We start from the raw sequence: 26,698 nt of genomic DNA on the forward strand, positions 1-26,698 counted from the left end.
TCCCGGCAGGGCCCATCCTGGGGCGGGGCGGGGCGGGGCACTGCGGGAACCCGGTTTCTAGGGGGTCCTGGGAAAGGGTTTCTGTGCGCCCATCCGGAGGCTGGATCTGGGGTTAATAATCGAGGTAGTTTCTCACTTTAGGGGTCCCCCCAAAACGCAAGAGACACGAAGTAGCACGAGCCCCGGAAGGGGAAGCGCCCCACGAAGGGCCGGCTCTCGGGAAGAACCTTCGCACACACCCCAGGCCCCGGGGAAGCGGGGTTCCCGGGAATCTATCCGAGCCCTGGGAGGGACGAAGCTGCGCCCGTCCCCCCAGCCAAGCCTGCGGGGCACCTCCCCGGGCCGGGGAATCCTGAAAAGCAGGGCCGGGCCGCGCGCGCTGCGCTGAGCCAGCCGCCCCCCAGCCGAGGGCGCGGCCGGGCGCGGGGCGGAGCGCGCGGGCGCAGGTGGGGGGGGGGGCGCGCGCGGGCGCGGCGGCGGCGACACGGGGGGCGGGGACGCGCCCCGCCCGGGGAGAGCCGGGCCAGGTGTGGCCGGGCGCCGCGGGCCGCGGGGAGGAGACTCGCCGCCGCCGACCCACACCAACACCCCGACGCCGCCCGGCGTCGTCTGCGCTCCGGCCGCCCCGCGCGCCACTGCTCCGCTCCCCGCGCTCCCGGCCCGGCGCAGCCCACCCGGACCCCGACCCCGAGCGCGCGGCCCGGCCCGGCCCAGAGCCCGGAGCGCGCGGCCCGGCCCGGCCCCGAGCGCCCAGCGCGGCCCGGCCCCGACCCCGAGCGCGCGACCCGGCCCGGGGACCCCCGGCTGCCCCGCGCGCCGACATGAGCTGCAACGGCGGGTCGCACCCGCGGATCAACACGCTGGGCCGCCTGACCCGCGCCGAGTCCGGCCCGGACCTGCGCTACGAGGTGACCTGCGGCGGCGGCGGGGGCGGCGGCGGCGGCGGCGGAGGCGGCACCACCAGCAGGATGTTCTACTCGCGCCGCTGCACCGTGACCGACCAGAACTCCGACGGCTACTGGTGGGTCCGGGGGGCGCGGGCGTCGGTCCCGGCTGCGGCCGGCCAGCCCGGGACGGGGGGCCCGGGGGGGCGCACAGGGGCGCACGGGACACTTGGGGCGCACGGGACGCGCGCACGGGACGCGCGCTACGGGACGCGCGCGGGGGGCGCACGGGGACCTCCCGTCCCGCCTCGCGGCGCTGTCAGACCCGGGTTGGAGCACAAAGGAAAACTTGGAAAGGCCGCGGCGGGGTGCGGCGGGGCCCCGGGTGTGGGCACGGCAGGCTCAGCGCGCTCTCGGGTCCCCCCAGCTCACCCGACCCCCGGACGCGCCCACCACCCACCTCCTCCGCGCCTCTGGCGCGAGGCCGCGCGTCCCCGAGGGCCGTACCCGAACCTGGCGCCCTGCGCACGCCCCTCCGGGCTTCCCTAGGAGCCCGGACAGGTGGGAGGCGCGTGTCCCCGCGCAGGGCCTGGGCCCGGGGCGAGAGAGCCGGTCAGGGGGCGGCCGGGAGGGCCCCGGGAGTCACTCCTCCGGCCTCGGGAAGAGGGTCGCCTTCCTTCCCAGCTCCAGCCAGACCCACCGGGCTCTCCAGGAAACGGGCGCTCGTGCCCGGCAAGGGCCAACTGGCTGCGGTTTCCCAATGACGTTACCTAATCAAAACCTCGTCAAACCCTGAGTGATCCTTTGAACCCCGACCCTGCCCTCTCTGAGCGCAGTTTTGGGGGAGTACAGGGGCTTCTGTGCTCGCGCAGAGACCCGGGCCGATTCTTGAGCCGTGCCTCTTGGGGGCGTGTTTATGAACCAAGCGGCTTGATTTAGTTTTCCTTCTTGGCTTTGGGGTCGCAACTGCCTGTGTACGGCTGACTCCTGGCTCTGTGCTCAGGGATTGGTGCTGGTGGTGCCCTGGGACCCGGCGGGGCCTTTCCTGCCTCTTCTCACCCCAGCCCCGACCTGGGTTTCTGAGAACGTGCTGGGTGGTCCCTGGAGGCGTTCACTCAGTGCTTCTTCTCAGAGTGGGTTGGTCACCGGAGCAGATTTGTGGGTGAGCTGGGTAGGACACTGGGTGTCCCCGTCCCCCCCCACGATGTCCCGCCCAGATGCCTGCCGGGTTTTGCTGCTCCCAGGAGAGAAAACAGGAGAGCGCCCGTCTGCGCAGGGAGGCCGGGGTGCCAGCCCGGTGCCAGGCTGGGCTTGAGTCATCCCAAGCAGAGCACAGCTTCCGGGCCTTGCCTGGACCTGCTGGGCACAGCCCCCTCCTGGGGGGAGCAGGGCAGCGCCCACATCGCCAAACGCTGACTTTGGCGTTTCCCAGGGGCGGGCACTCGGGAGGGGGGCACGCCCGCCTGCCTGCATGGCCCGGTATGTGCCGGGGTCCTCAGGAGGCCCTCCATTGCTGGCCACGCAGTAGAGCGGGAGGGCAGGCCCTAAGGACAGGCTCCTTGGCACCCTGGGGTGCTCAGGAGAGCCGTCCTGGAGTTGCCGGCGTGTTTGTATGAAAGGCCGCCCAGTTCTCGGTGGGCTGAGACGGGCACCAAGGCTTTGTGCTCTGGGGGAGGGAGTCTCGGGGCCGAGGAGGCCTGTGTCCTGTCGCCCTCTGAGTCCCGTGAGGCACCGTCCCCTGCACGCCCTTGGCGGGCAGGACACATGCCCATTTTAGGACAGGGCATCTGCCTGGCCTCCCCTCCCCCGAGGCCGTGGCGTCCTCGCCCACATGCTGCTTCTCACGGTCCTCCCAGCTGGGGTGTGTGGGGTGCCTGACGGTACCAGGTGCATTTCCGGAGCCTCGACCCCGTTCTCTGGGCCAAGCCCAGGTGTTGACCCTGGTCTCCCGACCCGCGGGATGCGTGTCCTGGAAGAGTGGTCTGAGGGGCTGGGAGGCCACTCGTGGCACTTGGTGGCCAGGTGACCTGGCCCGAGACCCACCCAGGGCAGCCCCGGCTGAGATCAAAGCGTGGGTCTGGGAGGATGAAAGGGGAGCCGGCGGCAGGACTTCAGAAGCGTGGCGTGCTGGGACGCCCCCCCACTTCCCTGCCTGCAGCCTCGGGCCCACCCAGGGGTGGCGGTTGCAGCTCATTCTCGGGGGCCTGGAGAGTGGCGACCCCCTGGGCTCACTGCTTCTGCACTTCAGAGATGGGGGTGAGGGACCCCAGGTGTCAGGAGGCGGCCGCTGACCGCTGCGGTCCTGTGTGTGTGCATGTGTGTGTGTGGGTGCACACACGTGTGTGTGTGTGTGTGTGTGTGATCTCTGCAGAGTTGGTGGGGTGAGGGGTCACACCGGGCCAGTGCAGGTGCGGATGGGGGCCCTGAGAACCCTGCAGGGGTGAGACCCACGGGAGAGCCTTCGAGTCTGGGGTGCCCCTGCTCCCTGAGTGGAGTGGGCCGGTCTGAGAACTGGGGAGCAGGAGTAAGCTTGGGGCTGGTGGGGTGGGACCAGGAGCCTGAGAGCGCCGTGGGCCGTGCAGAGACCCCTGTGGGCCCTGCAGGCCTCCTGGGAACCAGGCCAGGGAGAGCCCCAGCCCCACCCCCTGGCCGGTGGCAGCTGGGATGGGCACAGAGGCTGGTGGCACGGGGTGGGGGGGTGAGGAGGCGTCCCCAGGGGTGGCGGCCGTGGGAACGGACGGTGGACAGTGGGGTGAGTTGGGTGGGGCGGCGAGAAGGAGCGGAGGGAGGGTCTGAGAAACAGGCTTCCCGGTGGTGATTCACCCTGAGCGAGCGCTGTGTTTTCTTTCTGGGGCAGATGGCAGGGGAGATGCGTGTGGGGCTCCTCGGGCAGATAGCCGGCCGTGTCATTAAGTTTGAGTCAGTTCTGTGTCTCGGGGAAACTTCCAGGGAAACTTTAATCACAGCTGCCCCGTGGGACTGGAGAGATAGCTCCCGGGAAGGGCGCCTCACCTGGACACGGCTGACCCGGCCGTGATCCCCGGCCCCTCGAAGGTTCCCCAACACCGCCAGGAGTGAAGCCTGAGTGCAGAGCCAGCATCAGCCCTGAGCACCCCTGGACCTGGGCCCCAAACCAGACATTTAAAAAAATCGAATAGCAGTGTGCCACCTGGGCAGCCCCCAGGTTGGGGGGGGCAGTGTCCCTAGGCTGGCCACAGCCCCTGTGTGCATCCTGCAAGTATTCACTCGAAACCCTTGCCCTCTTTCCCAAGAACTCCAGAGGAGGGGGAGCGGCCAGGGACCCCTGTGTGCGCCAGGAGCCCCGCAGCCATCAGAGGGGTCTCAGTTTCCTGGGAAACCTCATCTCTGCAGAGCCCGGCCACATCATGGGAAAGACAGAAACTGCTGATGCCCGCCTGCCCACCTGCCCCCGGGCCTGGGCGAGCTGCAGCCCAGCCCGGCGCCCAGAGAACCAGTCTTTCCTGCCCGAGGGGGGCTGTCCGCCTCCCGGAGGTGTGGTCTGCTGGCAACGCCTCCAGCTGGCCGCTCTGTGAGCTGGTGCTGGCTGGGAGGGTGCTGGGCCCCACATCTCTGAGCAGGGTGGCCACACCCTGCATGTGCCCCTGACTCTGCCCCGGGGGGCCCTCGAGGGCACCCTGAGAACTCGCATTCCACTTTGGGCTGAGGCTGCTTCAGAATGAAATTTCCACTGGGGAAGTCGTTCAGAATAGGAACCGCAATTTGGCTTTGGCTTTTGTGAGCCCCAGATATTCCTGCGTGATGCCCGGGAGAGGCCCGTCTGGGAATGCTCTTACCTGGAGGGCTCAGGTGGGCACCTGGGGGAGTCTTCAAAGCTCGCTCCGCCTCCCAGCACGGCTTCAAGCTGGTTTTGTTTTGCTCCTCAACCCACTCTTTTTGGTTTTGCTTTTGGGTCACACCCAGCGATGCTCAGGGGTTCCTCCTGGCTCTGCACTCAGGAATCACCCCCGGCGGTGCTCGGGGGACCCTATGGGATGCTGGGAATCGAACCCGGGTCGGCCGCGGCCAAGGCAAACGCCCTCCCTGCTGTGCTATTGCTCCAGCCCCTCTTTTTTATTTTTTAAGAAACGAAAAGGAGTCTTCTTTATTAACAGGCAACACAATCACGTGTGTAGATGTTTCTATGGCATTCACACACACACACACACACACACACAATTGAGTGAGACTCTCACGCTACGAGACAAAAGGCAGCTATCCCTAAATCAGCTTCATTTCAAAGTAGCAGCGAACACCGGAAGATGAAAACGTTAAAACAAAATTTCACAACGGTAAAGGTAATACCTAAAATAATCCTTCCCGAAACATAGAAGACGCACGTAAACAAGCATTCGTGCTCCTTCTCAGAAAGCCCCGCATAGCTCAGGCATTGATTTATTGCAGGATATGGCTAGCATTCAGAGAGACAGGGCAAAGTTCAAACTCTGACATTGGGCAGAAACACATTGAGCAAGCTCGGAAGGCTGCCTGGCCCCATGGGGCGGAGGACGGCCTTTCTGGGGGCGCTGTCGGAGTGGGCACACCCCCACACAACGGGGGCCTGGACTCTGGGCCCTGGGCCTGGCACAGGCCTGGCCTGCGGGTGCCTCCTGCCAGCTCCCCGGGAGTTAATGATTCGCTCTTGGCTGCCTCTCTGCCAAGTTTACGCAGCCTGGAGGCCGCTCGGCTTTCGGAGTTCCCCCAGAGACAGGCTCATCGAAGGAGAAACAGATTTCCAAAGCTCGCTGGGGAAAGAAACCCTTTTCTGCACCATGTGGGGTGGCCGGGGGGCGGGTGGGGAGACACAGTCCCTGCCGGGGTCTCTGTGAGGGTCCCGGCTGGCCTGCACTCTCCCCGCTCTGGGGCCCGGGGCTGGGTGCTGAGGTGCTGTCCTGTTTGATGAGCCAACAGACCTGGCAGGGGAACTTCCCGGTGCACAGCTGTGCTGTCAGGGGAGGGGGCGGGGCGGGGTGGGGTTCTGCAGGGCAGGGGGCACAGGACAGGGCAGGGGGGTTCCCCTGATGGGCGGGGGCTAGAGGCTGGGAAACACCCGCTCATGAAGAAGCAAAAACTTTTTTTTTTAAAGTTTTTAATTTTAATTTTTTTTATTTTTGGGTCACACCTGGTAATGTTCAGGGGTTAGTCCTGGCTCAGGCACTCAGGAATCACTCCTGGCAGTGCTCGGGGGACCATATGGGATGCTGGGAATCGAACCCGGGTCGGCCGCGTGCAAGGGAAATGCCCTCCCCGTTGTGCTATGGCTCCAGCCCCAAAAGCTTTAAATTTTTTTAATGAATGACCGTGAGGTACAGTTACAGACTGACACACTTTTGTGCTTACATTTCAGCCATACAGCGACCGAGTGCCCATCCCTCCACCACTGTCCCTTGTCCACCACCCGTGTCCCCAGCATCCCTCCCATCCCCCCATTTCCCGCGCCCTCCCGCCCCTGCCTCTGTGGAGGGCGTTCCCTTTCACTCTCTCTGACCTCTAGGGTGTTTTGGTCTGCAGTGCAAGTATTGAGTGGCCTTCGCGTTCGGTCTGTGGTCTATTTTCGCTGCATCTCCCATCCCCAGCGGGCCCTCTAGCACCCTGTACTCGGCGGTCCCTTCTCCATCTGAGCCGCCTTTCCCCCCAGCATGTGAGGCCGGAAGACGCAAAACCTCTCGGGGGAAACAGTCATGGCCCTGTTTCCCTCCTCTTGTGTGGGACCCTCGAGTGGAACTCCCAGAAGTCAGTTGGGGGGACTGACGAGGCTTTGACGGCCCCCAGCGGCCGTCCGTGCCAGGGCAGGGGACGTGGTCCCCGGGCCCAGGTCCAGGCCTGGGGGTGCGGGGATGACCAAGGAGAGGAGCAGGCGGCTGGGAGGGCGGGGGACGGATGGAGGGGCAGGACCGCTACGCAGTGGGCGTGTGGATGATGGGCAGCTGGACAGACGGATGGACACGCGAGAGAGAGAGAGAGCGGGAGAGGACAGGAGAGTGGAGGGGGAGAAAGGGCTCTTGATGCTCTCAAGAAAGCACCCACGGGAAGGTGCTCACCGAGAGAAGAAAGTCGGTTCGCCAAACTGAGCCATTGATTGTTTGCTGGCCTGGTCTGGTGCCCCCACCGGGGGAGACAGCACTGATGAGCGTGTGGGCTCTCGGGCCCCCTTTGGAGCGGCTCCCTCTCCCCTGCGATGCTCTGGGCCGCAGGTGGTGGGCTGCGCTCAGCCGCTGAAGGTGGGCACCCAGCTGGCGGCGGCCCTCTGCTGGCCGGCTCCCTCCGGGGACGCGATTCCACTTCGGGTTTTCCGGGCGCCCCGCCAGGCCCTTGCCAGCCACCTGGGAGTGATCCTTGTTCAAACAGGTTCGAGAATGAACTTTCAGACACGATCTGTGCAGGCAGGTTCTCTGCTGGATGAGTCACCGAGTCCTTGCGAGCCAGGCGTGAAGATAAAATGGGAGTTCGGAAAAGCGGAGTGCTTTAAGGCGGACGCCAGCCTCCCCCAGCCGACGGTGGGGAGCCCTCCAGGGTCCTGCCAGGCCGGATGGGGCGGGGGCAGGGGGGCTCTGCTCTCCTCCCTGGGCTTGTTTGCTTAGTGGCACTCTCATCTCCGACCCCCTGGACGTGGGCTTACGGGTGGACTTTGAGGTGTGTTGGGTCCCAGCCTGGTTCAGGCGCTGGTGTGTGCCAGTGTGGACCATTTCACCAGGCTTTAGGGAAGGGGTTCCTGGAGGAATATGACTTGGGGAACTTATTTCTTCATCGATGCTCCACGTTGCTCCCCACCCCCCCAAACCCGGGTGTTCCAGATGGTGCTGCATCATTCCCAGTGGGGGGCCCAGCTTCTAGGTCTTTCCGCAGAGAATAGGGTCCCAGGCATCAGCAGCCAGCCGTCACCGCAGGAGGGGATGGTGGTGCTCAGACACCGTTAGGGTCCCAGGGGAAGAAGTGTTGTCTCCAGACACCCCACTTCACGCAGGGGCTCTGCACGCTGAGACCCGTGGGGGTCCCTGGGGTGCCCCCACCCAGCCCCTGCTCCTGCAGGGAGAGGCGGGTGTGGACGGCTGGGCCCTGCCCCTAGGATCTCCGGGAAGTGGCCAGACTTGCGTCCACCCGCCAGTCAGTGACACCCCAAGGAAGCAGGACCCCGAGGGGGTCGGGGCCGCGAGCAGACGGAGACCCTGAGCCCAGCCCCAGGCTGTCCTGGAAGCAGGTTTGGGGCTCCAAGCCTGCTCCCCGAAGGCCAGCGGCCCTCTGGCAGGAGGGTCCGGCCCACGTCCCTGTCCTCCTTTCTCTAACCCCCCCACTCAGCTGCCAGCCCCAGCTTCACCCTCCCCGGGGCTCCAGGGCATGGCGAGTTGCCTGTTCCCTCCGTGTGTGTGTGGGGGATGAGGAGAGCCAGGCACCCCCAGGGCTCGCTCCCCCCAGCTGATGCCTCTCGGCCCTCCAAGGGCGCCTCCCCCTCAGGGACCGCCAGCGAAGGTGCAGGGCCTGGCTGGGGCTCAGGTGAGGGCACGGCCTGTCGCGGCCTGTGCCCGGGCGTGCCCCCTGCGGCTCATAAAGGAAGCTTCTGTTTCCTCCCTCGACTCAGACGCGAGGCTTCCCACCCTTTTGTCATGGGGTTTTGGAAAGGGGCTGGCTGGGAGCCTGCAGGAACCCTGCACAAGCTCGGACAGCCAGCCCGGCCCGCCCGCCTGCCCGCCCGCGTCAGCAGCGCCTCGAGTTCCACGCTGTATTCACGGACAGGCGGGGCGTGCCCCTGCTGGGTGGGCAGTGAGGTGCCCAGGCCTGCCTGGGGAGTGGCCATGGGTGGGCGCACCCAGCCCCAGGGGGAGGAGGCTGGGGAGGGGGGCACCTCCGCTGCCCTGCTCTGCCGTCATCCAGGTCTTCTTATTGGAAAAGATTCATTGTGATTTTTCAGCTTCGGGACCACGCCCGATGGTGTCCGGGATGGAGCTGGCATCCCTGCTGCCATGCGGGTGCCCGGCCCCTGAGCCGCCTCCAGTCCCCTCCAGAGGGTGTGACACACGCTCCCCGCCCCCCCCACACCCCTCCGGGCACTGCCTGTGGGCACGAGGCCAGCTGGAGGGAGGCATCATCTGCCTCTCACACTGCCCGTGCCCGCTCTCACCATGGGCACCCAGAGCCCCCACGGGGCAGCGTGCTGTGTCCACACCAGCACCCAGGGCCGCTCCCTCACCCGTGGGCCCCTGTCCCAGGACCCGGGGGGTGCTTCCCTCCAGGCCCGTGGCTGATCTCCCAGCTCGGGGACACCTCTGCCAAGCTGGGCCCGGGAGACCCCAGAGAGGAGCCCCTCTCCCTTCCTTGGTTCCCTCAAGGCCACGCTCGCGGGGCCGGAGCGATAGCACAGCAGGGAGGGCGTTTGCCTTCCATGAGGCTGACCTGGGTTCGATTCCCAGCATCCCCTGTGATATCTCAAGCACCGCCAGGAGTGATTCCTGAGTGCAGAGCCAGGAGGAACCCCTGAGCATCACCAGATGGGACCCTCTCCCTCCAAAAAATGAAAGCCTCGCTTGCCTGAGAGCTCCCACTGTGGGCATGGGGTTTTGTTCGACAACGCAGAGGCCAATCTTGGATGTCTGTGGGACCGGGGAGGGTGGGAGCCGCCCCGTCCACGGTCCAGCATTGTGGCCAGTGTCCCGAAGGCTGCAGCTGGGACTGGACAGTCCCCACCTCCCTGCCCTGTGGGTCGTGGTCCTGTTGGGCCTCACGCAAAGTGGGAGCTGCTGGCTGGGCCCTGTAGTTTAAAGGAGGGTAGAGCTTGTTAGAACATCAAGGAAAGTTCTGTCGGTCAGAAAATCGTGTGCTCTCTGGGGCTGGAGCGATAGCACAGCGGGGAGGGCATGTTGCCTTGCATGCGGCTGACCCGGGTTCGATTCCCAGCATCCCACAGGGTTCCCCGAGCACCACCAGGAGTGATTCCTGAGTGCAGAGCCAGGAGTCAGCCCTGAGTATTGCTGGGTGGGACCCAAAAAGCAAAAAAAGGCGAATCATGTGCTCTCAATGGGAAACACCCATCGTTTGGGCCCTGGGAAGGTCCTGTCTGGAGGGGCCTGTCTGGAGGCCCTTCTTTCTTGGGGGTGGGGCCCAGCCACCCTCGAGTGACCGAGCGGGGCAGACGCGGGAGGTGGGGAGCGTTCCCTCGGCCAGCGCTGCGCTGAAGTCTGGGGTGACGCCGGCTTCTGCGCTTGCCCACAGCCAAACCGGGACCATGTCCCGTCACCAGAACCAGAACACGATCCAGGAGCTGCTGCAGAACTGTGCCGACTGCCTCATGCGGGCGGAGCTCATCGTGCAGCCGGTAAGTGCAGCTGGGGACGCCGGGCCAGCCCTCCGCAGTGACCGCTCGTCACGGCTGGCCACCAGAGCCCCGTGATTGGGAACCGCGGTTGCTGGTGCCGAGCTTTTGGAGGTGGGAGGTGGGTTCCCGCCAGCGCTGGGCGGGGGCTTGCCCTGGCCCTGCAGGGGGGCGTGGAGCGCGGGCGGCGGTGGGCTGCAGGTCCCGTGTTCTCCGTCCGTCCATCCGTCCGTCCATTTGGGGCTGAGCGCCCTCTGCGGGGCCGGCTCTGTGCCTGAGCCTCGTGACACCCACGAAGGCGCTCAGAGGGCAGCCTTGGAACCCTTGCACGTCGGCTCTGCGCGCCCCGACCCCCCAGGCCCGAGGCTGCTTTGCCGTGAGCCCCCGCAGAGCCTGCGGACACGTGCCCCAGCCCCGTGCGTCCCGCCCCCAGGAGCTGAAGTACGGCGACGGCGTGCAGCTGGGCCGCAGCAGGGAGCTGGACGAGTGCTTCGCGCAGGCCAACGAGCAGATGGAGATCACGGACGGCCTCATCCGGGAGATGCGGCAGATGGGCCAGCCCTGCGACTCCTACCAGAAAAGGTACTGCACCTCGCCGCCGCGCTGTCCCGAGGCCAGCCCGGCCGATGAGGGGGCGCCCTGGCGGACGTGGGCCACGACCTTCTTTGAGAGAGTCAGTGAGACGAGGAGAGGAGGCTCAGGGGCCAGGGCGGAGGGGCCACGGGGCCCTCAGCCCACCAACTGCTGCTCCTGAGCACTGAGCTGGGAGCAGCTTCAGGTATGGGCCAGAACCAAGAGCAAGAAAAGGACGATGAAGCAGGGGGTGGGGGAGCACTGTGCATGGAGCACAGCGTCCCCACCCAGAGCGCTCGCCACCCACAGGGCCCACTGGGCATCTGCTCATGCCCCTGTGTGGGCTGGGCGGGCACCCCGGCCCTCACACCCTGGCGCATGCCCTCCCGCCGGCCAGTGCCCACCCTGCCTCTGACGCTGGGTCCAGCCGCCTGGGTGGTCCAGAGCAACCCAGAGTCAGCTGTGCCACAGCTCATTCGGCTCCCACCACGAACCCGGGGGTCCAAGAAAGTTCCAGGGGGAAACCGAGGGAACGTGTGGACGCCCCCAGGCCGGCCAGCTAAAGGTCCCGGGACTGTCCAGAGCATTTGCAGCTCTGGAGGTCAGAAACGGTCCAGACACGGCCCTTCCCGGGAGGCCTGGGCAGCTCCTGTGTACTGGTGCGGAAGCATCTAGAAGCTCAGGCGAGGGCCGGGAGGGCCCAGCGGGGAGGGCGTTTGCCTTGCGTGTGCCGACCGGGTTGGATCCCAGGCACCCATAGGTCCCCCGAGCTCCGCCAGGAGGGGTTCCTGGGAGCAGAGCCAGGAGTGACCCCTGAGCACCGCCGGGTGTGACCGAAACACCGAACGAACGGACACGAAGGAAGCGGGCGGAGACGGCGGCGGGTGGTGACCGTGTCCTCCCCGCAGGCTGCTCCAGCTGCAGGAACAGATGCGCGCCCTCTACAAGGCCATCAGCGCCCCCCGCGCGCGCAGGGCCAGCTCCAAGGGCGGCGGCTACACCTGCCAGAGCGGCTCGGGCTGGGACGAGTTCACCAAGCGCCTGACCAGCGAGTGTCTGGGCTGGATGCGGCAGCAGCGGGTGAGTTGGGGCCGAGCTCGGGGCGGGGGCAGCACGGCGTTGGGGGTCCTGATGGTGGGGACACAGGGATTGAGCCCACGTTCCCCACCGGCTGGTGGTGTCTGCGCTCGCCGGGCAGCTGTCCACTGAGGGCTCAGCTAGGGCTCCCGCCTCGGGCCGGCCTGACCCTTTGTCCAGAACGTTAGCGCTGACCCCCTCAGCCCTATTTCCAGGTTTGCAGCAGGACCCTCAGCTCTGTGCCCTCACACCTGCGGGGGTCGGGCATGACCCTCCTGGGGCCGCGGGCCTGCTTGTCCTTCAGAGCAAACCAGAAGGTGCCCCTGTAGGTTCCTTTAAAATGGGAGGGGAGGACCGGAGACAGGGCTGGTCATGGAGGGCAGCTGCCTTATCCAAGGCAGACCGGGGTCCCCCGAGCCCACCAGAAGTGATCCCTGAGTGCAGAGCCAGGACTAAACCGGAGCATCACCGGGTGTGGCCCAACACTGAGAAAAGGAAAATAAAAAGCAAAGGAGAGAGTCCAGGGGGAGGGAGGGCACGAGCGGACACGTGGCGTCCCGCAGACCCTGGCCCCGTCCTGTGACCACACCAGGACCCCCGAGCACTGCCGGGGTCGCCCCACAGCACAGGTGTGACCCCAACCCCACCCCCAAAAGCGAGAGTGAACGCAGAGTGGGCGTCTGCAGGTGTGAGCGGGGAGGAGAGGCAGGGTGTGGGGTGGCGGGGAAACCGGCCCTTCCGGCTCGGGGCCTCGGGCTCAGCCCGGCCACCTGGCTGGCGTGGGGGGTGGGGGGAGCGGGGGGGCGGAGATAATGGCACTCCTGCTGATTAGGGCCCTCATCCTGGGTGGTGATTAGCGCCCTAATGTGCAGGTGCGGCCGGCCTCCCCGACGTGGGAGTCGGGGGGTCCCGGGAAGGCGGCGGTGCGTGGGCAGCCCTGGGTGACGTGTCCAGGGCCATGGGGTGAGAAGTTCTGGGCCCGGAGCTGGGGTCGGAGCTTGGCGGCAGGGGCTTGTGCGTGTGAGACCCCGGCACTGCCCCCCCCCCCAGCACCCAGATTCCTTCGAAAGAGTAAAGAGCAGAGGGAGATTCTGGCTCCTGACTGGGGGTGCAGGCAGGTGTAGCAGACCCAGACCATCTCTGCCTGGGGGGTCTGGAGAGCACAGTGGGAGGAGCCTGCCCTGGACTGGCCGACCCGGGTTTGACCCCGGCCCCCCGTGTGGTCTCCCGAGCCCACCAGGAGTGATCCCTGAGCACAGAGCTGGGAGTCAGTCTGCAGGTGTGCCTCCCCACCCCTTGCAGGAAAATAAAGACACAGCAGCCCATCACGACACAGGGGACTGTGCGGGATGGGGCGTCCCCCACTGCCCGCACACCAGGGATGCTCTCTGGCCACCCACGTGGCCATCCCAGCTGGACTTGCGGCTTCTCTGGCCAGTCCCCTCTCCTGGAGGGGCCCTCAGTGGGAGCCCTGGCCCAGAGGGACTGTAGGCGAGACCACTGACGTCCCCCAGCTCAGGCGGTGGCCAGGGGCTCTGAGCACTGGAGGGCAGAGAAGCCCAGGCAGCGCTGCCAGGGCCAGACCCTTTCCCGCTTCCGGCCCCGGGCCCCGTGCCTGTGTTCGTGTGACAGGTGACCGTCGGCTTTCTGAGCGTGCTGGGGTTATCAGAGCACTTGCTGCTGGCCCCGACAGTGGCCGCACCCCGTCTCCTCCCAGGAGAGCTCAGCTGCTGATAGGCTCTCGGCCAGGCTCTCTGTCGGCCGGGCTGGGACAGGCCTGCGGAGCAGGCGGGGATGAGTCACGTCCACCTGGGCGGCAGAGGGGTGGCGGCCCGGCTTTGCAGTGGGCCCTGGAGCTTGACCCCCTGGCGGGAAGGTGCGTTGCTGGGCAGGGGAGCCAGAGGGGCAAGCCGGAGCCTGTGGGAGCGAAAGCGGGGAGAATCCCCTGAACCCACCTGAGCCGAAGCCTTGACGCGCCCTGGAACAGCCATGGGGGTGGAGCAACAGCACAGCGGGGAGGGCGTTGGCCTTGCACACGGCCGACCCAGGTTCGACCCCCAGCATCCCTTAGGGTCCCCCGAGTACTGCCGGGAGTGATTCGTGAGTGCAGAGCCAGGAGGAACCCCTGAGCATCACCGAGTGTGACCCAAAAAGCAAAGAATAAATAAATGAATAAATAAAACAGCCGTGATGGAAGCCAACACGGCCGACCCGAGTTCGATTCCTCCGCCCCTCTTAAAGAGCCTGGCAAGCTACCGAGAGTATCTCGCCCGCACGGCAGAGCCTGGCAAGCTCCCCGTGACGTATTCGATATGCCAGACACAGTAACAACAAGTCTTACAATTTGTTGTGAGATGTTACTGGTGCCCGCTGGAGCAAATTGATGAACAATGGGAGGACAGTGATGGAAGCCCCGGGGGCTGGCCCTTAGCACGCAGGTGGGGGCCCTGAGCAGGGCTGGGAGGAAGCCCTCGCAGATGCGACCCCTACGCCAAGAGCCAAACAAGAAAAGGCGGTCCCTAAAGACAAGGTCACACATCACGTTTGTGCACACACGCACTGTGTGTGCATGCCTGTGCACGCGTGTGCAGTGCTGGGCATTGAGCACACGCGTGTGCGTGAGCATGTGCTGGGTACATCTTGTGACCTTCCCAGCCATGGCTTTTGCTTTTTGGGTCACAGCCGGCGATGCCCAGGGGTTCCTCCTGGCTCTGCACTCAGGAGTTACTCCTGGCGGTGCTCAGGGGACCATATGGGATGCTGGGAATCGAACCCAGGTTGGCCGCGTGCAAGGCAAACGCCCTGCCCGCTGTGCTGTCGCTCCAGCCCCCATGGCAGGGTTTCGCGGGGCCCGTCCTGAAGCGTGTCCGGCCGGGTCCAGCGGGGATGGGCGGAGACACACGTGGGCCCACAGTCTGGTCGGAACCGGGTTCGTGACATCCCGGGCCGGGGAAGTCGGGCTGGCGAGGGGTGCCCGGCCTGACGGCTCTCTCCGGCAGGCTGAGATGGACGCGATGGCCTGGGGCGTGGACCTGGGCTCGGTGGAGCAGCACATCAACAGCCACCGCAGCATCCACAACGCCATCGGGGACTACCGCTGGCAGCTGGACAAGATCAAGGCCGACCTGGTACGGCACGGGGGAGCTGGGGGCTTCCAGGCGCATGTCCTCGGGAGCTGGGGGCGTCCAGGGCGTGGGACCTTGGGGAGTCCCACAATTGACCCCCAGCGGTGTCCTCGCCCGCCCGGCCCTGGTGGCCTGGGCAGTGTGTGCCTGCGCCCCTTTCTCCGTCTCTGGGCGGTGTTTGGCCACCTTCCCTTGGTGGGGACGTGGGGTGCGATGGGTCTGTGAGGGACGCGTCTCCCCCGTGAGGGGGGCGGTGGGCAGAGGGGGCCTCCCCGGGCTGTGGGCTCCCGTGGGCTCTCATGGGGGCATGATGGTCACTGTGTGAAACAGGCCAGGTCCAGGCGGGTCCCAGGGGTCCCAGCGGCCCCCTCGCCTGCCCCGGGGTCTGTGCCATCGCAGCTGGCTGGGTGCTGCGTCCTCAGACCCCACGGCCCTGCTTGTCTTCCAGAGGGAGAAATCCGCCATCTACCAGCTGGAGGAGGAGTATGAGAACCTGCTGGTAGGTCGGCCCCTCCCCGAGCCCCGTGGCCCCTCAGCCAGGCTTGTCCTTCCCCTTCCTTGGGGCCGGGAGCCACCCAGACGCCACACTCCAGGGCGGCAGGGCGGCTGAATTCGGGAGTTCTGAAGGCCCAGGAGAGCCCGAGGGACAGTGCAGGGGTGAAGGTGTTGGCCTTGCCCGGGTTTGACCCCCGACATCCCACAGGGTCCCCCGAGCACCGCCGGGAGTGATCCCTGGGTGCAGAGCCAGGAGGAGCCCCTGAGCACCGCCGGGTGGGACCTGAAAAGCAAAACCCAAATTCTTCCCCCACCAACAAAATCAAAACAAGGACGGAAATAGCCCCTTTCCCACGTGAGCCGCAGACTTAGGCTCTAGCACCAGCATCTGGACCCGGGGGCCCCCACCTGGGCTCTGACGCCCACCCACACGCCCCCTCCCTGCAGAAAGCGTCCTTCGAGCGGATGGACCACCTGCGCCAGCTTCAGAACATCATCCAGGCCACGTCCCGCGAGATCATGTGGATCAACGACTGCGAGGAGGAGGAGCTGCTGTACGACTGGAGTGACCGGAACACCAACATCGCCCAGAAGCAGGAGGCCTTCTCGGTGAGGCGCGGCCCCGCGCCCCGAGGCCCCCGGGCACGGCCCCGCCCCCGCCCCCCGCCCCCACTAGCCCTCGGCCCCCCCCCCCCCCCCCCCCCCCCCCCCCCCGGCTCAGAGGCCTTGGCTCTCCCAGGTCCGCATGAGCCAGCTGGAGATGAAGGAGAAGGAGCTCAACAAGCTGAAGCAGGAGAGTGACCAGCTGGTCCTCAGCCAGCACCCGGCCTCGGACAAGATCGAGGTAGGCGGCCCCCGGGCTCCTCCCGTGACCAGGCTCGGAGCTGGGCTCTCCGTCCCAAGCCTGGCTGATTTGTCCTGCTGTTTCGGCATTGGCACCCGGACCAGGCGGCCAGCGTATGTTCTTATTCTGCCAAGGGCCAAATGGCCAATAGGAAGCTTGTGGCCCGTGGACTGGGTGGGAACGTTTGGAATCAGCCGTTCTCCTACCCAAGCCCCTGCGGGCCCTGGGGAGCAAGTGGACACGCCGTGTGCCCAGGGAGCTCGGTTTATAGACACAGGCGGGTGCAGCCTGGGCCCTGGCGGCTGCCTCTGCCTCAGCCTCCCTCTCTGGGCCCCCAGTGGCCGTGAAGTGAAGCCTCCCAGGCCCTCGGGCGGGGCGTCCTGGGCATGAAGCAGCCCCAGGCCTTGGTGCAGGGCGTGGGGGGACCCCGGCCCCAGTGAAGGTCCATCAGGGTTGGGAACCCGACTTTGGATCCTAGCATGACGCCTGTCCTGTGGGCAGTTTCACGTTCCCCGTGCGGGCCGGCCTGGTCAGCGGTGACTCGCCGCTGGACATGGTGGACACTGTCCTTGCAGGCCTACATGGACACGCTGCAGACACAGTGGAGCTGGATCCTGCAGATCACCAAGTGCATTGACGTGCACCTTAAGGAGAATGCCGCCTACTTCCAGGTCAGCGGTGGCCCTGGTCCCTGCGGCTGGAATGTGTCCCGGCTGGGCTCTGGAGCGCTCAAGGGTGGCCTGTCAGCTGCCGGTTGTCTTCATGGCTGGTCATCGGGTGGCAGCTCCCCGTAGGGTCCCAGCGTCACGTGACGCGAGTGGTCACGCCACGGAGCCTCCAGGCAGGCATGGCTGTGCCGGGTTTTATCACCATCTCTGCTAGGGTGAGGCGGACCCGGGCCCTGTGCAGCCCGTGGCCTGTCCCGGGGCCCCTCTGGGCTGCGTCACAGTCGCCCGACCAGCCCCAAGACGCCCTCAGTCGGGACGGGGGCGTGTGGCCGCCGGGGCTGTGTCGTGACGGGTCTGTCGCCTGCAGTTCTTCGAGGAGGCGCAGTCCACGGAGGCCTACCTGAAGGGCCTGCAGGACTCCATCCGGAAGAAGTTCCCCTGCGACAAGGGCATGCCCCTGCAGCGCCTGCTGGACCAGATCAAGGAGCTGGAGGTGAGCCAGCCGCAGACCCCCACCCCCGCCCGCTGCCGGGACCCCCCTGCCCCAGCCACGAGTCCTGAGCCGGGCTTCCCTCCCTCTGCGTCTGCAGAAAGAGCGCGAGAAGATTCTGGAGTACAAGAGGCAGGTGCAGAACCTGGTGAACAAGTCCAAGAAGATCGTGCAGCTGAAGCCACGGAACCCCGAGTACCGGAGCAACAAGCCCATCATCCTCAGGGCGCTCTGCGACTACAAGCAGGACCAGGTGCGCCTGCCCGCGGCCACGCCCCGGGACCCGTCCCCGCTGCAGCTTCTGAGCCCGGGCCGGGGGCGAAGACGGTGGCTGTCTCTGGGTGGGGGCGGAGCGGGGCTCCTTCGTGACTTCGTGACGCGGAGACTGTGTCCGCCTGGGGCTCTCGCCCTCTCCCGCCCAAGAGAAGCGGGCAGAAGCAGGCGCAGAGCAGAGCAGTGGTCTGGTTTCTTGCAGAAGTGAGGCCAGAGTTCAGCAGTGTGGAGAGATAGCACAGGGGGCCAAGGTTCTGCCCTGCACACAGCTGGCCCGGGTCAGTCCTACACCCAGTATGGTCCCTAAGCACCGCCAGGAGTGAGCGCTGAGCACAGAGCCAGGAGTCAGCCCTGAGCACTGCCAGGAGTCAGCCCTGAGCACAGAGCCAGGAGTCAGCCCTGAGCACTGCTGGGTGTGGCGTGAATCAGAAGGAACTCTAAAATCCCATGAGCTGCCTAGAGAGGCCACAGTTGTCTCCCATGGGGTGACACTCGATGAAAGCACACGCGTGGAAGAGACGCACACGTGACCCCAAGCCGGGCGTGCTCTGCTGTCTCTCCAGCTGGGGAGATGCCCAGCCCGGCCCCCTCGGGACGCTGCTCCCCTGCCTCTGGGTACAGACCATCAGCCAGAGACCTCGCACTGCTGGCCCTTGGGCTCTTTTATCTTTGATGTCCCCGAGCAGCAGTGTGACCCCAAGCGTCCCCTAGCCCCGGGCCTCACAAAGACAGACCCGTCGGGCGGGGGTTGCTTTATCGGGGGCTTCCCAGGCTGGGGTCCCGCCAGGCGTGAGTCCCCGCAATGGCCCTGGTGCCTCCGGTCCTACCTTTGGGAGGAGACACAGGAAAGGCAGGGCCTGGGCGAGCCCCGCGTCCGCTCCCGCCCTGAGGCCGTTGTGTCCCCCTGCAGAAAATCGTGCACAAGGGGGACGAGTGCATCCTGAAGGACAACAATGAGCGCAGCAAGTGGTATGTGGCTGGCCCAGGCGGCGTGGACATGCTGGTCCCCTCCGTGGGCCTCATCATCCCGCCGCCCAACCCCCTGGCCGTGGACCTGTCCTGCAAGTGAGTGACCCCCGGGGTTTTCCCCAGACCATGGCCCCCCACCCCCACACCACGATCACTCGCCGGGGGCCTGGGCACACTGGCCCCTTCAGGGCTACCCTTGGGCCATTGCTGCAGGGCAGAGGGATGGACACGTCTCCATGGATGAGCAGGAGTGCACCAGTGGGCGGAGTCTTGAGCCTGTGTGTGTGTGTGTGTGTGTGTGTGTGTGTGTGTGTGTGAGACACTAGCCTCTATGCAAAACACAGCAGGGGGGCCTGGGAGGTGGCTCAGTGGTTAGCACAGCCTTGCATATGTGAGGTCCTGGATTCTAACCCCACATAAGAATAAATCCAAGCAGGGCTGGAGCCATAGTACAGCAGGTAGTACAGCGCTGGCCTTGCTGTTTGGTCCGGGTTTGGTCCCCAGCACCTCATCTGGTCCCCTGGGCCCTGCCAGGACTGGCCGCTGAGTGCAGAGCCAGGAATAAGCCCTGCGCTCAGTTGGGTGTGACCCAAAACAAAACCAAAGAAAAAAATAAATCCATCCAGTCCCTCATTGCCGAGGAAGGTGCAATGGGCGCACAGCCCCGGGCCCTGGTGCGTCTTGGCGCTGTGTCGTTGCAACGCTGCCGGCACAGGTCGGGTGGCAGTGAGGGGTGCCCAGCGTGGTCGGAGAGGAGGGGGGCCCCATGGGCCTCACAAAGACAGCGGCCTGTGTCCCCAGGATCGAGCAGTACTACGAGGCCATCCTGGGGCTTTGGAACCAGCTGTACATCAACATGAAGAGTCTCGTGTCCTGGCACTACTGCATGATCGACATCGAGAAGATCCGTGCCATGACCATCGCCAAGGTGCGCCGGGGCCGCCCACCTGCCACGCGGGGCCGTCCCCCACCGCCTCCCTCCAGGGGCCTGACCCAGTGTTGGGGCCCTGGGGAGGACTCGGGGCCCGCTGCTGGCCTTGGGCTTCAGACACGCGTGGGTTGGGGCAGTCAGGAGACGTCTTAGCGCAGCTGTTTCCTGGCAGTCTGCAGCCCCCTGAGGGTCTGGGGGGTGGGGGAGGGGGACCCCCAGGCTCAGGGTCTCGGCGGGGAGCTCCAAACCCCAGACCTTTCCCAAGCAGCCCTGCCTCGGCCCAGGGTGGTCCAGCAAATCTCTCTGTCCCTCTCTCATACATAGTGTCACAAGTGGTTTCACATGCTCACATGTGGTCACTGTCAGTCTCTCATGCTCACACATGGCCACTGTCACAGTCTCACAGGCTCACACACGTGGTCACTATCTCACATTCTCACACGTGGTCAGTCAAATGGGGCCACACACAGTTCCATGTGGTCACAGACCCACACAGTGACCATCACCGTGTCACAGTCGCATGGCCGCCTGTGGTCTCCGTCACGTGGCCTCAGCCACAGGTCACGCATGGTCGCATTTGACCACAGTGGTGAGCGCAGGTTGGCTTGGCGACTCCAGCCAGTGTCCAGCGTCACGTGGGCGGGCGTGTTGCACGCTGGGCAGTGCGCCGTGGCCCGTGCACCCATGAGCCCGCCTCCCGCAGCTGAAGACCATGCGGCAGGAGGACTACATGAAGACCATCTCCGACCTGGAGCTGCACTACCAGGAGTTCATCCGCAACAGCCAGGGCTCCGAGATGTTCGGGGACGACGACAAGCGCAAGATCCAGTCCCAGTTCACCGACGCCCAGAAGCACTACCAGACGCTGGTCATCCAGCTGCCCGGCCACCCCCAGCACCAGACAGGTGGGTCGCCGGCTCCTCCCCCCGGGCTCTCGGGGAAGCCCCGGGCTGGACGGCCTCTCCCCCGGGGTTGCCGCAGTGGCTGTGAGTCGCGCGCACGTGGTGGTGGCCCCAGGACCCAACCAGCGCCACGGCGGCCCCTCGCGGCACGTGGCTGGTGCAGGCCTGTGAGTGCCGACTGTGGCCTCGCGCCTGCGGGCGGGCACCGTGCTCCCGGCCCTCCCGGGCCCTGCTGCCTCTGCGTGCTCCGAGCCGCATGGCCACTGCCCAGTGGCAGGTTCTGCGTGGCCGCCACCCCCCCCCCCCCCCCGGAAAGCTCGAGACACCGATCCCCACAGCCCCACGCGCCGTGGGCAGGCAGCCCTGCGGTCCGAGGAGGAAGGAGCCAGTCCACGGCTGCCCACCCTCCCGCAGAGGCCGAGGGTCCCGGCCGTCTCTGGGGCAGGGGATCCGGGCCCGAGGGCGCTGACCGCGGTCTGCCCGTGTCCCCCAGTCACCACCACCGAGATCACGCACCTCGGCGCCTGCCAGGACGTCAACCACAACAAGGTGCTGGAGGCCAACCGGGAGAGCGACAAGCAGGAGGCCTGGCTGCTGCTGGAGCTGCAGAAGGTGCGCCGGCAGATGGAGCACTGCGAGGGCCGCACCGCGCTGAGGAGCACCCTGCTGGCCGACCAGAGCTCCTGCCACCACATCACCGTGAAGATCAACGAGCTCAAGGTACCGCGGCAGCTCTGCGCGGGGCTCACCCCGGCCCAGTGCTCAGTATATTCCTGGCTCAGTGCTCAGTATTACTCCTGGCTCAGTGCTCAGTATCACTCCCAGATCAGTGCTCAGTATCACTCCCAGCTCAGTGCTCATCATTCCTGGCTCTGAGCTCAGTATTACTCCCAGCTCAGTGCTCAGTATCACTCCCAGCTCAGTGCCCAGGGATCACTCCCGGCAGTGCTCAGGGGCCATATGGGGTGCCAGGGACTGAGCCCCGCTATGCCACATGCACAGTGAGTGCCCTTGCCCGGGTGCAGTCTCAGCCCCGTGGGCCAGGGTATCGAGGAAATTTCCATCCCACACACCTGCCTTCGTGGAAGGTCCCTCAGCTGCCGTGGCTGAGTCTGGCCCTTGTGGGACACGTGCTTGGTCCCGCTGAAGCGCCCGTCTGCTCATCGGCATGGGGAAAGGCTGGGGAGCAGGGCGGGCACCCCACCTGCTGCCCGGCTCAGGGCCCGCATGGCACCGCGGGCACCTCCTGCCGCCTCTGAGCCCACGGGGGCGTTTCGTCTCGCTCAGTGACTTGGGGAGAGCCAGAGCCCGGCTACCTGGCTGCCTCCCCGGGCACCCACCGGCCCCCCTGTGTCCCCAGAGCGTCCAGAACGACTCCCAGGCCATCGCCGAGGTCCTCAACCAGCTCAAGGACATGCTGGCCAACTTCCGCGGCTCCGAGAAGTACTGCTACCTGCAGAACGAGGTGTTCGGCCTCTTCCAGAAGCTGGAGAACATCAACGGCGTGACGGACGGCTACCTGAGCAGGTGACGCCGCCCGCCCTGACCGGCACCGCTGCCCTCCCCGGCCCCCGCCCCTCTGGGGGTATCTGACTCGCTAACGTCCCTCTGGCCTGCAGCCTGAGCACCGTGCGGGCCCTGCTCCAGGCCATCCTGCAGACCGAGGACATGCTGAAGGTGTACGAGGCGCGGCTCACCGAGGAGGAGACCGTGTGCCTGGACCTGGACAAGGTGGAGGCGTACCGCTGCGGGCTGAAGGTGAGGCCACGCGGGGCCCCTCGGCCTCTCCCGTGTCGGGGCAGAACCACGCAGCCCTGGCAGGGCGGGGCCGGCGCTCCGTGGGCGAATCACACGCGGAGACTTTCGAGTCAGCCTCCTGTCGGTCCACTGGGGGCTGTCCTCCCGGGCAGCGTCCCCGGCGGGCCCGAGGGTGCCACTGCTCAGGCCCTGCAGGCTCGGCCGCGAGTGACCGGCTGCCCCTCCGGCCCCGGGCTCCCTCCTAAAGGCGGCACGAGGCCCAGCTGTCGGGGTGGGTTCTGGCACGGGTCCCGTGTGTTTCTCTGGGGCGGACGCGGGTCCCTCGAGGCGGGGCCGTGTCCATCTCGGCCGTGACGCTGACCAGCTCCTGCTCCCGCCCGGGCAGAAAATCAAGAGCGACTTGAACCTGAAGAAGTCGCTGCTGGCCGCCATGAAGACGGAGCTGCAGAAGGCGCAGCAGACGCACACGCAGGCCAGCCAGCAGTACCCGCTGTACGACCTGGACCTGGGCAAGTTCGCCGAGAAGGTGACCGTGCTCACCGACCGCTGGGGGCGCATCGACAAGCAGATCGACTTCAGGTGAGGAGGAGGAGGGGGCGCCCGTGCAGGGGCCCCTGGACATCGCAGCCGGCCCCACTCACCTCTCCCGAGTCTTCCCTGGCTGCGGGTACCAGAACGTTCTGTATTCTGGAACCTTCTGTTCCCCGTGGCCCTCAGTTCCGTGCGGGAGGGGGCCGTGAGACTCCTTCCCAGGAAGGGGCAGAGACCGGGGCCCCTCTGTGCGGAGCGGGCGAGGGCTCTGCGTGCCAGTGGCCTTGGTGACGCCCGTGTGCCCCGGCCAGGCTGTGGGACCTGGAGAAGCAGATCAAGCAGCTGCGCAACTACCGGGACAACTACCAGGGCTTCTGCAAGTGGCTGTACGACGCCAAGCGCCGCCAGGACGCCCTGGAGTCCATGAAGTTCGGGGACTCCAACACGGTCATGCGCTTCCTCAACGAGCAGAAGGTGGGCGTCCCCGTGCCCCGACGCCCTGTCCCCCCCGCCTCACGGGGCCCGGCAGCGTCCGGTCACCCACGGGGCCTCCCCGGGAGCGTCCCCCAGCGACCTCACGGGCCGCGGCCCCACTCTGGAACCCGACAGCTTCCAGGGTTCCTGGGCCGGGCCGTGGGGAGCAGGGGAGAGCCCCAGCCGGAGACCCCCGTGAGCCCTTCCCGGGAGGGGCTCAGCGGCCTCGCGGTGTGGAGCGTGGACGCGGCCCGCGGTGTATGTGTGCTGCCCCTGTCTGATATCGCCCGCGTCCTTTCCAGAACTTGCACAATGAGATCTGCGGCAAGAGAGACAAGTCGGAGGAGGTGCAGAAGGTGGCCGAGCTCTGTGCCAACTCCATTAAGGTGCGAGGGTTTCGCCGGGACCGTCGCTGTTCCGGGGGAGGGTGTGTGCGGTTGCGTTGTTTTCTTGTTCACTTTGTTTTAAAAAGTAAAAAAAAAAAAAAGGGATTGTTTGGAGGCCGCACCTGGCAGTGCTCGGGCCTCCTCCAGGGTCTGAGTTCAGGGTCCGGGGTGGCCGGGAGGGGCTGGGCTTCCTATCGCCACACCCAAGCTGGGTCCTCTGAGCATCTCCCCGACCCTTCCTGGTCCCCCTTCATGATAAGAAACTCGCGGAGGCCAGAGCCACGACCCGGTGCATTGGGAGCCGCTCAGCCACGACTGTGACCCCGCCACGCGTGGGCGCCGCCTCGGGGTCCGCCGGGCCCCACCTGTGGGAGTTGGGGGTGGGCACCCGCCCCAGCTGCTCGCTGAGGAGGTTCTGCCGGGCGAGTGCATGGGCGAGCTGCCCACGGGGGGTGGCCTCAGATGCGGGTGTTGGCGCCCGGCCCCCCAGACCTCAGCCGCCCAGCGCGTTGCTCCCTGCCCCTTCCTGCAGGACTACGAGCTGCAGCTGGCCTCGTACACGTCCGGCCTGGAGACGCTCCTCAACATCCCCATCAAGAGGACCATGGTGCAGTCACCTTCGGGCGTGATCCTGCAGGAGGTGACGGCTGGGCCCCCTGACCGGGGAGCGGGGGCCGGGGGGGCCGGGCCTGAGCCCGCTGCTGGCTCAGGGGTTGCAGAAACCGGCCCCTGGGTTCGGTTTGCAGAGGCGTCTTTGAAAGCAGAGACGGCCTTGGGCTTCCGGAAGAGACTCCTTCCGCGTGCCGGGGGGGCCTCGTCGGGGGCCCTGGGGCCACAGAGCACAGGGGTGGAGGGCATCCTGCCACCTGGGTGAGGGGCCGTCCGCGACAGGGCGCCTGCTCTGGGTGTCACTGGCCACTGGCGCTCAGGCTGCCCGTTCCCTCCCCGCAGGCGGCCGACATCCACTCCCGCTACGTGGAGCTGCTGACCAGGTCCGGGGACTATTTCCACTTCCTCAGTGAGATGCTCAAGAGCCTGGAGGACCTGAAGGTGCGCCTCCCCCCGGCCCCCCACCCCGCAGTCCCGAGCACCCGAGGGTCTCAGGCAGGGCGGAGACCCGCCTGTCCCACGCCCCCACGGCCACCGGCTCTGGGCTCTCGCTCTCGTGCGGACCCTGCCGCTCACACCACTTGGTCACTCCGGTCGGTCTTCAGTTTCCTGTCAGGCACCCTGACTGGCTGCCCACTCCACGCCGAGGGCTGCGTTTGCTCTCAAGTCCGGCGGCTGGACGGGCTCCGTGGACGCCTTCCACGGTGGGAGGGGGGAGCACGGGGTGGGCAGACGCTCAGAAGCGTCGCGGCTTGGGGCTTCCCGATGCGGGAGCTGGGCCTCAGCCATGACGCGGCATTGACGGCTCCGTCCACGCATCCGTGGACACCAGCGAGAGTACCGGGGTCTCTGAGTTCGGTCCAGGTTTCCCCCTTCCACCTTTGTGTGTGCGTGCCTGCATGTGTGTGCGCATCTGTGATGGCGTATACGTGCATGTGTGTGTAGTCAAGGTGCACGTATACCAGGAAGGGTGAGTTTGTGCACACGTATGTCCATATAAGTGTGTGTATCTGTGCTTGTGTCTGTGCACACGTGTGTTCATGTGTGTTTATCTGTGCATGTATGTCTACGCACATGTGTGTCTGTATAAGTATGTGCATCTGTGCACGCGTGTCTATGCACACGTGTCCATATAAGTGCGTACATCTGTGCATACGTGTCTGTGCACACGTGTGTCCCTGTAAGTGTGTATCTGTGCTGTGTGTGAATGCACGCGTGTCCATATAAGTGTGTACATCTGTGCATGTGTGTCTATGCACACGTGTGTTCATATAAGTGTATCTGTGCATGCGTGTCTATGCACATGTATCCACATCTGTGTGTTTTCAAGAGTCCGGCCGCTCTCTCTCTCTCCCGCCGCCCACGTTCGGTAGTTCCACGTCGCTTCCCCAACCCCGGGGAGGTCGATGGTGGTGGGCAGGCGAAGGAACGAACAAGGGCCAGGCTGGTCGGTATCAATTGTAGTTCATTCCAATCTTCACTCTCACCTCTGACTCTGCCCTCTGGAGCCCGAGCTCCCAAGCCCGAGCACGGCCTCAGCCTGGCTTCAGTCTCTGCTCTCTTGAGCCCAAGTCCAAGCCCGAGCCTGAGCCCGAGCCCAAGCCTCCTCCTCGGCCTGAGCCCAAGCCCCAGACCGCCTGAGCTCCCGCCCCTCCGAGCTTACAGTTTTAGTTTACATAGCAGTCACGTAGGGTGGTGACACAAAGGTGGGTTGAACATTAGTAAGTCAGCAAAGAGGGGTAAGGCCACTCCTCCAGGAGACTGACTCAAGGATAAAATCTCATCTAAAGAGATTATTCCAGATTACTAGCAGATCCACTCAAGGGTGGGATCCCAATGAGGGTGTGTTCTTTCCTCAGCTAGTAATCTACTTAAATAGTTGTAGTAAGTCTACTTCCAATATTTCTAGCAATGTCATTCTATATGAGCACAGTAAGAGATAAACTTACAGTTTGGTTCTTCCTGAGGACATCTCACTATATATTCCACTATACATATATATATATATATATATATACACACACACACACATATATATATGTCTTCCTAGCCCCAGTAGGGTCCTAGTCTCGTTGTTACTTACTTTGGATCATGACAGCATTTGTCCATGATCGTGCCCTCAACTTATAGTTGAGTATCATGGCACTTTGGCCTGGCCCATTTCGATGCCAGGGTAGCTCACAGCTTGCCCTGCGTCCATTCAGTCCCTCGTCGGAACCCTGCTTTGGGGGTGCTAGGAACTAAGGGCAACTGAGTCAAGAAATCAGATGCCCAGGAGTAAATATTATTCGGAGTCAGTCAACTCCCAAGTTACAAAGCATAATATTAACTGTCTTCCTGTGTCCATACAGAAAGGACATTGCTTTAAGGTAAACTATGCAAAAGAC

At 65.4% G+C, this 26,698-nt stretch overlaps 1 protein-coding gene across 2 annotated transcripts in view; it reads left to right on the forward strand.

Moving 5' to 3' along the window:
- The first annotated feature begins 672 nt into the window (after nucleotides 1-672).
- The window catches only part of DSP (desmoplakin), a 33,451-nt gene continuing 7,425 nt past the window's right edge, over nucleotides 673-26,698 (forward strand). The window contains exons 1-22 of one of the 2 annotated variants that reach the window (XM_056108494.1): nucleotides 673-1,021; nucleotides 10,107-10,209; nucleotides 10,640-10,788; nucleotides 11,688-11,859; nucleotides 14,856-14,984; nucleotides 15,430-15,480; nucleotides 15,924-16,085; nucleotides 16,216-16,320; nucleotides 16,896-16,991; nucleotides 17,356-17,481; nucleotides 17,579-17,731; nucleotides 18,662-18,816; nucleotides 19,522-19,648; nucleotides 20,355-20,556; nucleotides 21,047-21,273; nucleotides 21,914-22,080; nucleotides 22,173-22,311; nucleotides 22,697-22,890; nucleotides 23,154-23,316; nucleotides 23,619-23,702; nucleotides 24,235-24,342; nucleotides 24,654-24,752. In XM_056108494.1, coding sequence (XP_055964469.1) covers nucleotides 822-1,021; nucleotides 10,107-10,209; nucleotides 10,640-10,788; nucleotides 11,688-11,859; nucleotides 14,856-14,984; nucleotides 15,430-15,480; nucleotides 15,924-16,085; nucleotides 16,216-16,320; nucleotides 16,896-16,991; nucleotides 17,356-17,481; nucleotides 17,579-17,731; nucleotides 18,662-18,816; nucleotides 19,522-19,648; nucleotides 20,355-20,556; nucleotides 21,047-21,273; nucleotides 21,914-22,080; nucleotides 22,173-22,311; nucleotides 22,697-22,890; nucleotides 23,154-23,316; nucleotides 23,619-23,702; nucleotides 24,235-24,342; nucleotides 24,654-24,752 — 3,111 coding nt within the window. In that variant the 5' untranslated portion in view covers nucleotides 673-821. The remainder of the gene's footprint in view (nucleotides 1,022-10,106; nucleotides 10,210-10,639; nucleotides 10,789-11,687; nucleotides 11,860-14,855; nucleotides 14,985-15,429; nucleotides 15,481-15,923; nucleotides 16,086-16,215; nucleotides 16,321-16,895; nucleotides 16,992-17,355; nucleotides 17,482-17,578; nucleotides 17,732-18,661; nucleotides 18,817-19,521; nucleotides 19,649-20,354; nucleotides 20,557-21,046; nucleotides 21,274-21,913; nucleotides 22,081-22,172; nucleotides 22,312-22,696; nucleotides 22,891-23,153; nucleotides 23,317-23,618; nucleotides 23,703-24,234; nucleotides 24,343-24,653; nucleotides 24,753-26,698) is intronic. The other variant, XM_056108495.1, reaches the window with a different exon arrangement.

This window comes from Sorex fumeus, unplaced genomic scaffold, assembly GCF_029834395.1.
Source record: "Sorex fumeus unplaced genomic scaffold, SorFum_2.1 ptg000218l, whole genome shotgun sequence".
NCBI classification, from domain to species: domain Eukaryota; kingdom Metazoa; phylum Chordata; class Mammalia; order Eulipotyphla; family Soricidae; genus Sorex; species Sorex fumeus.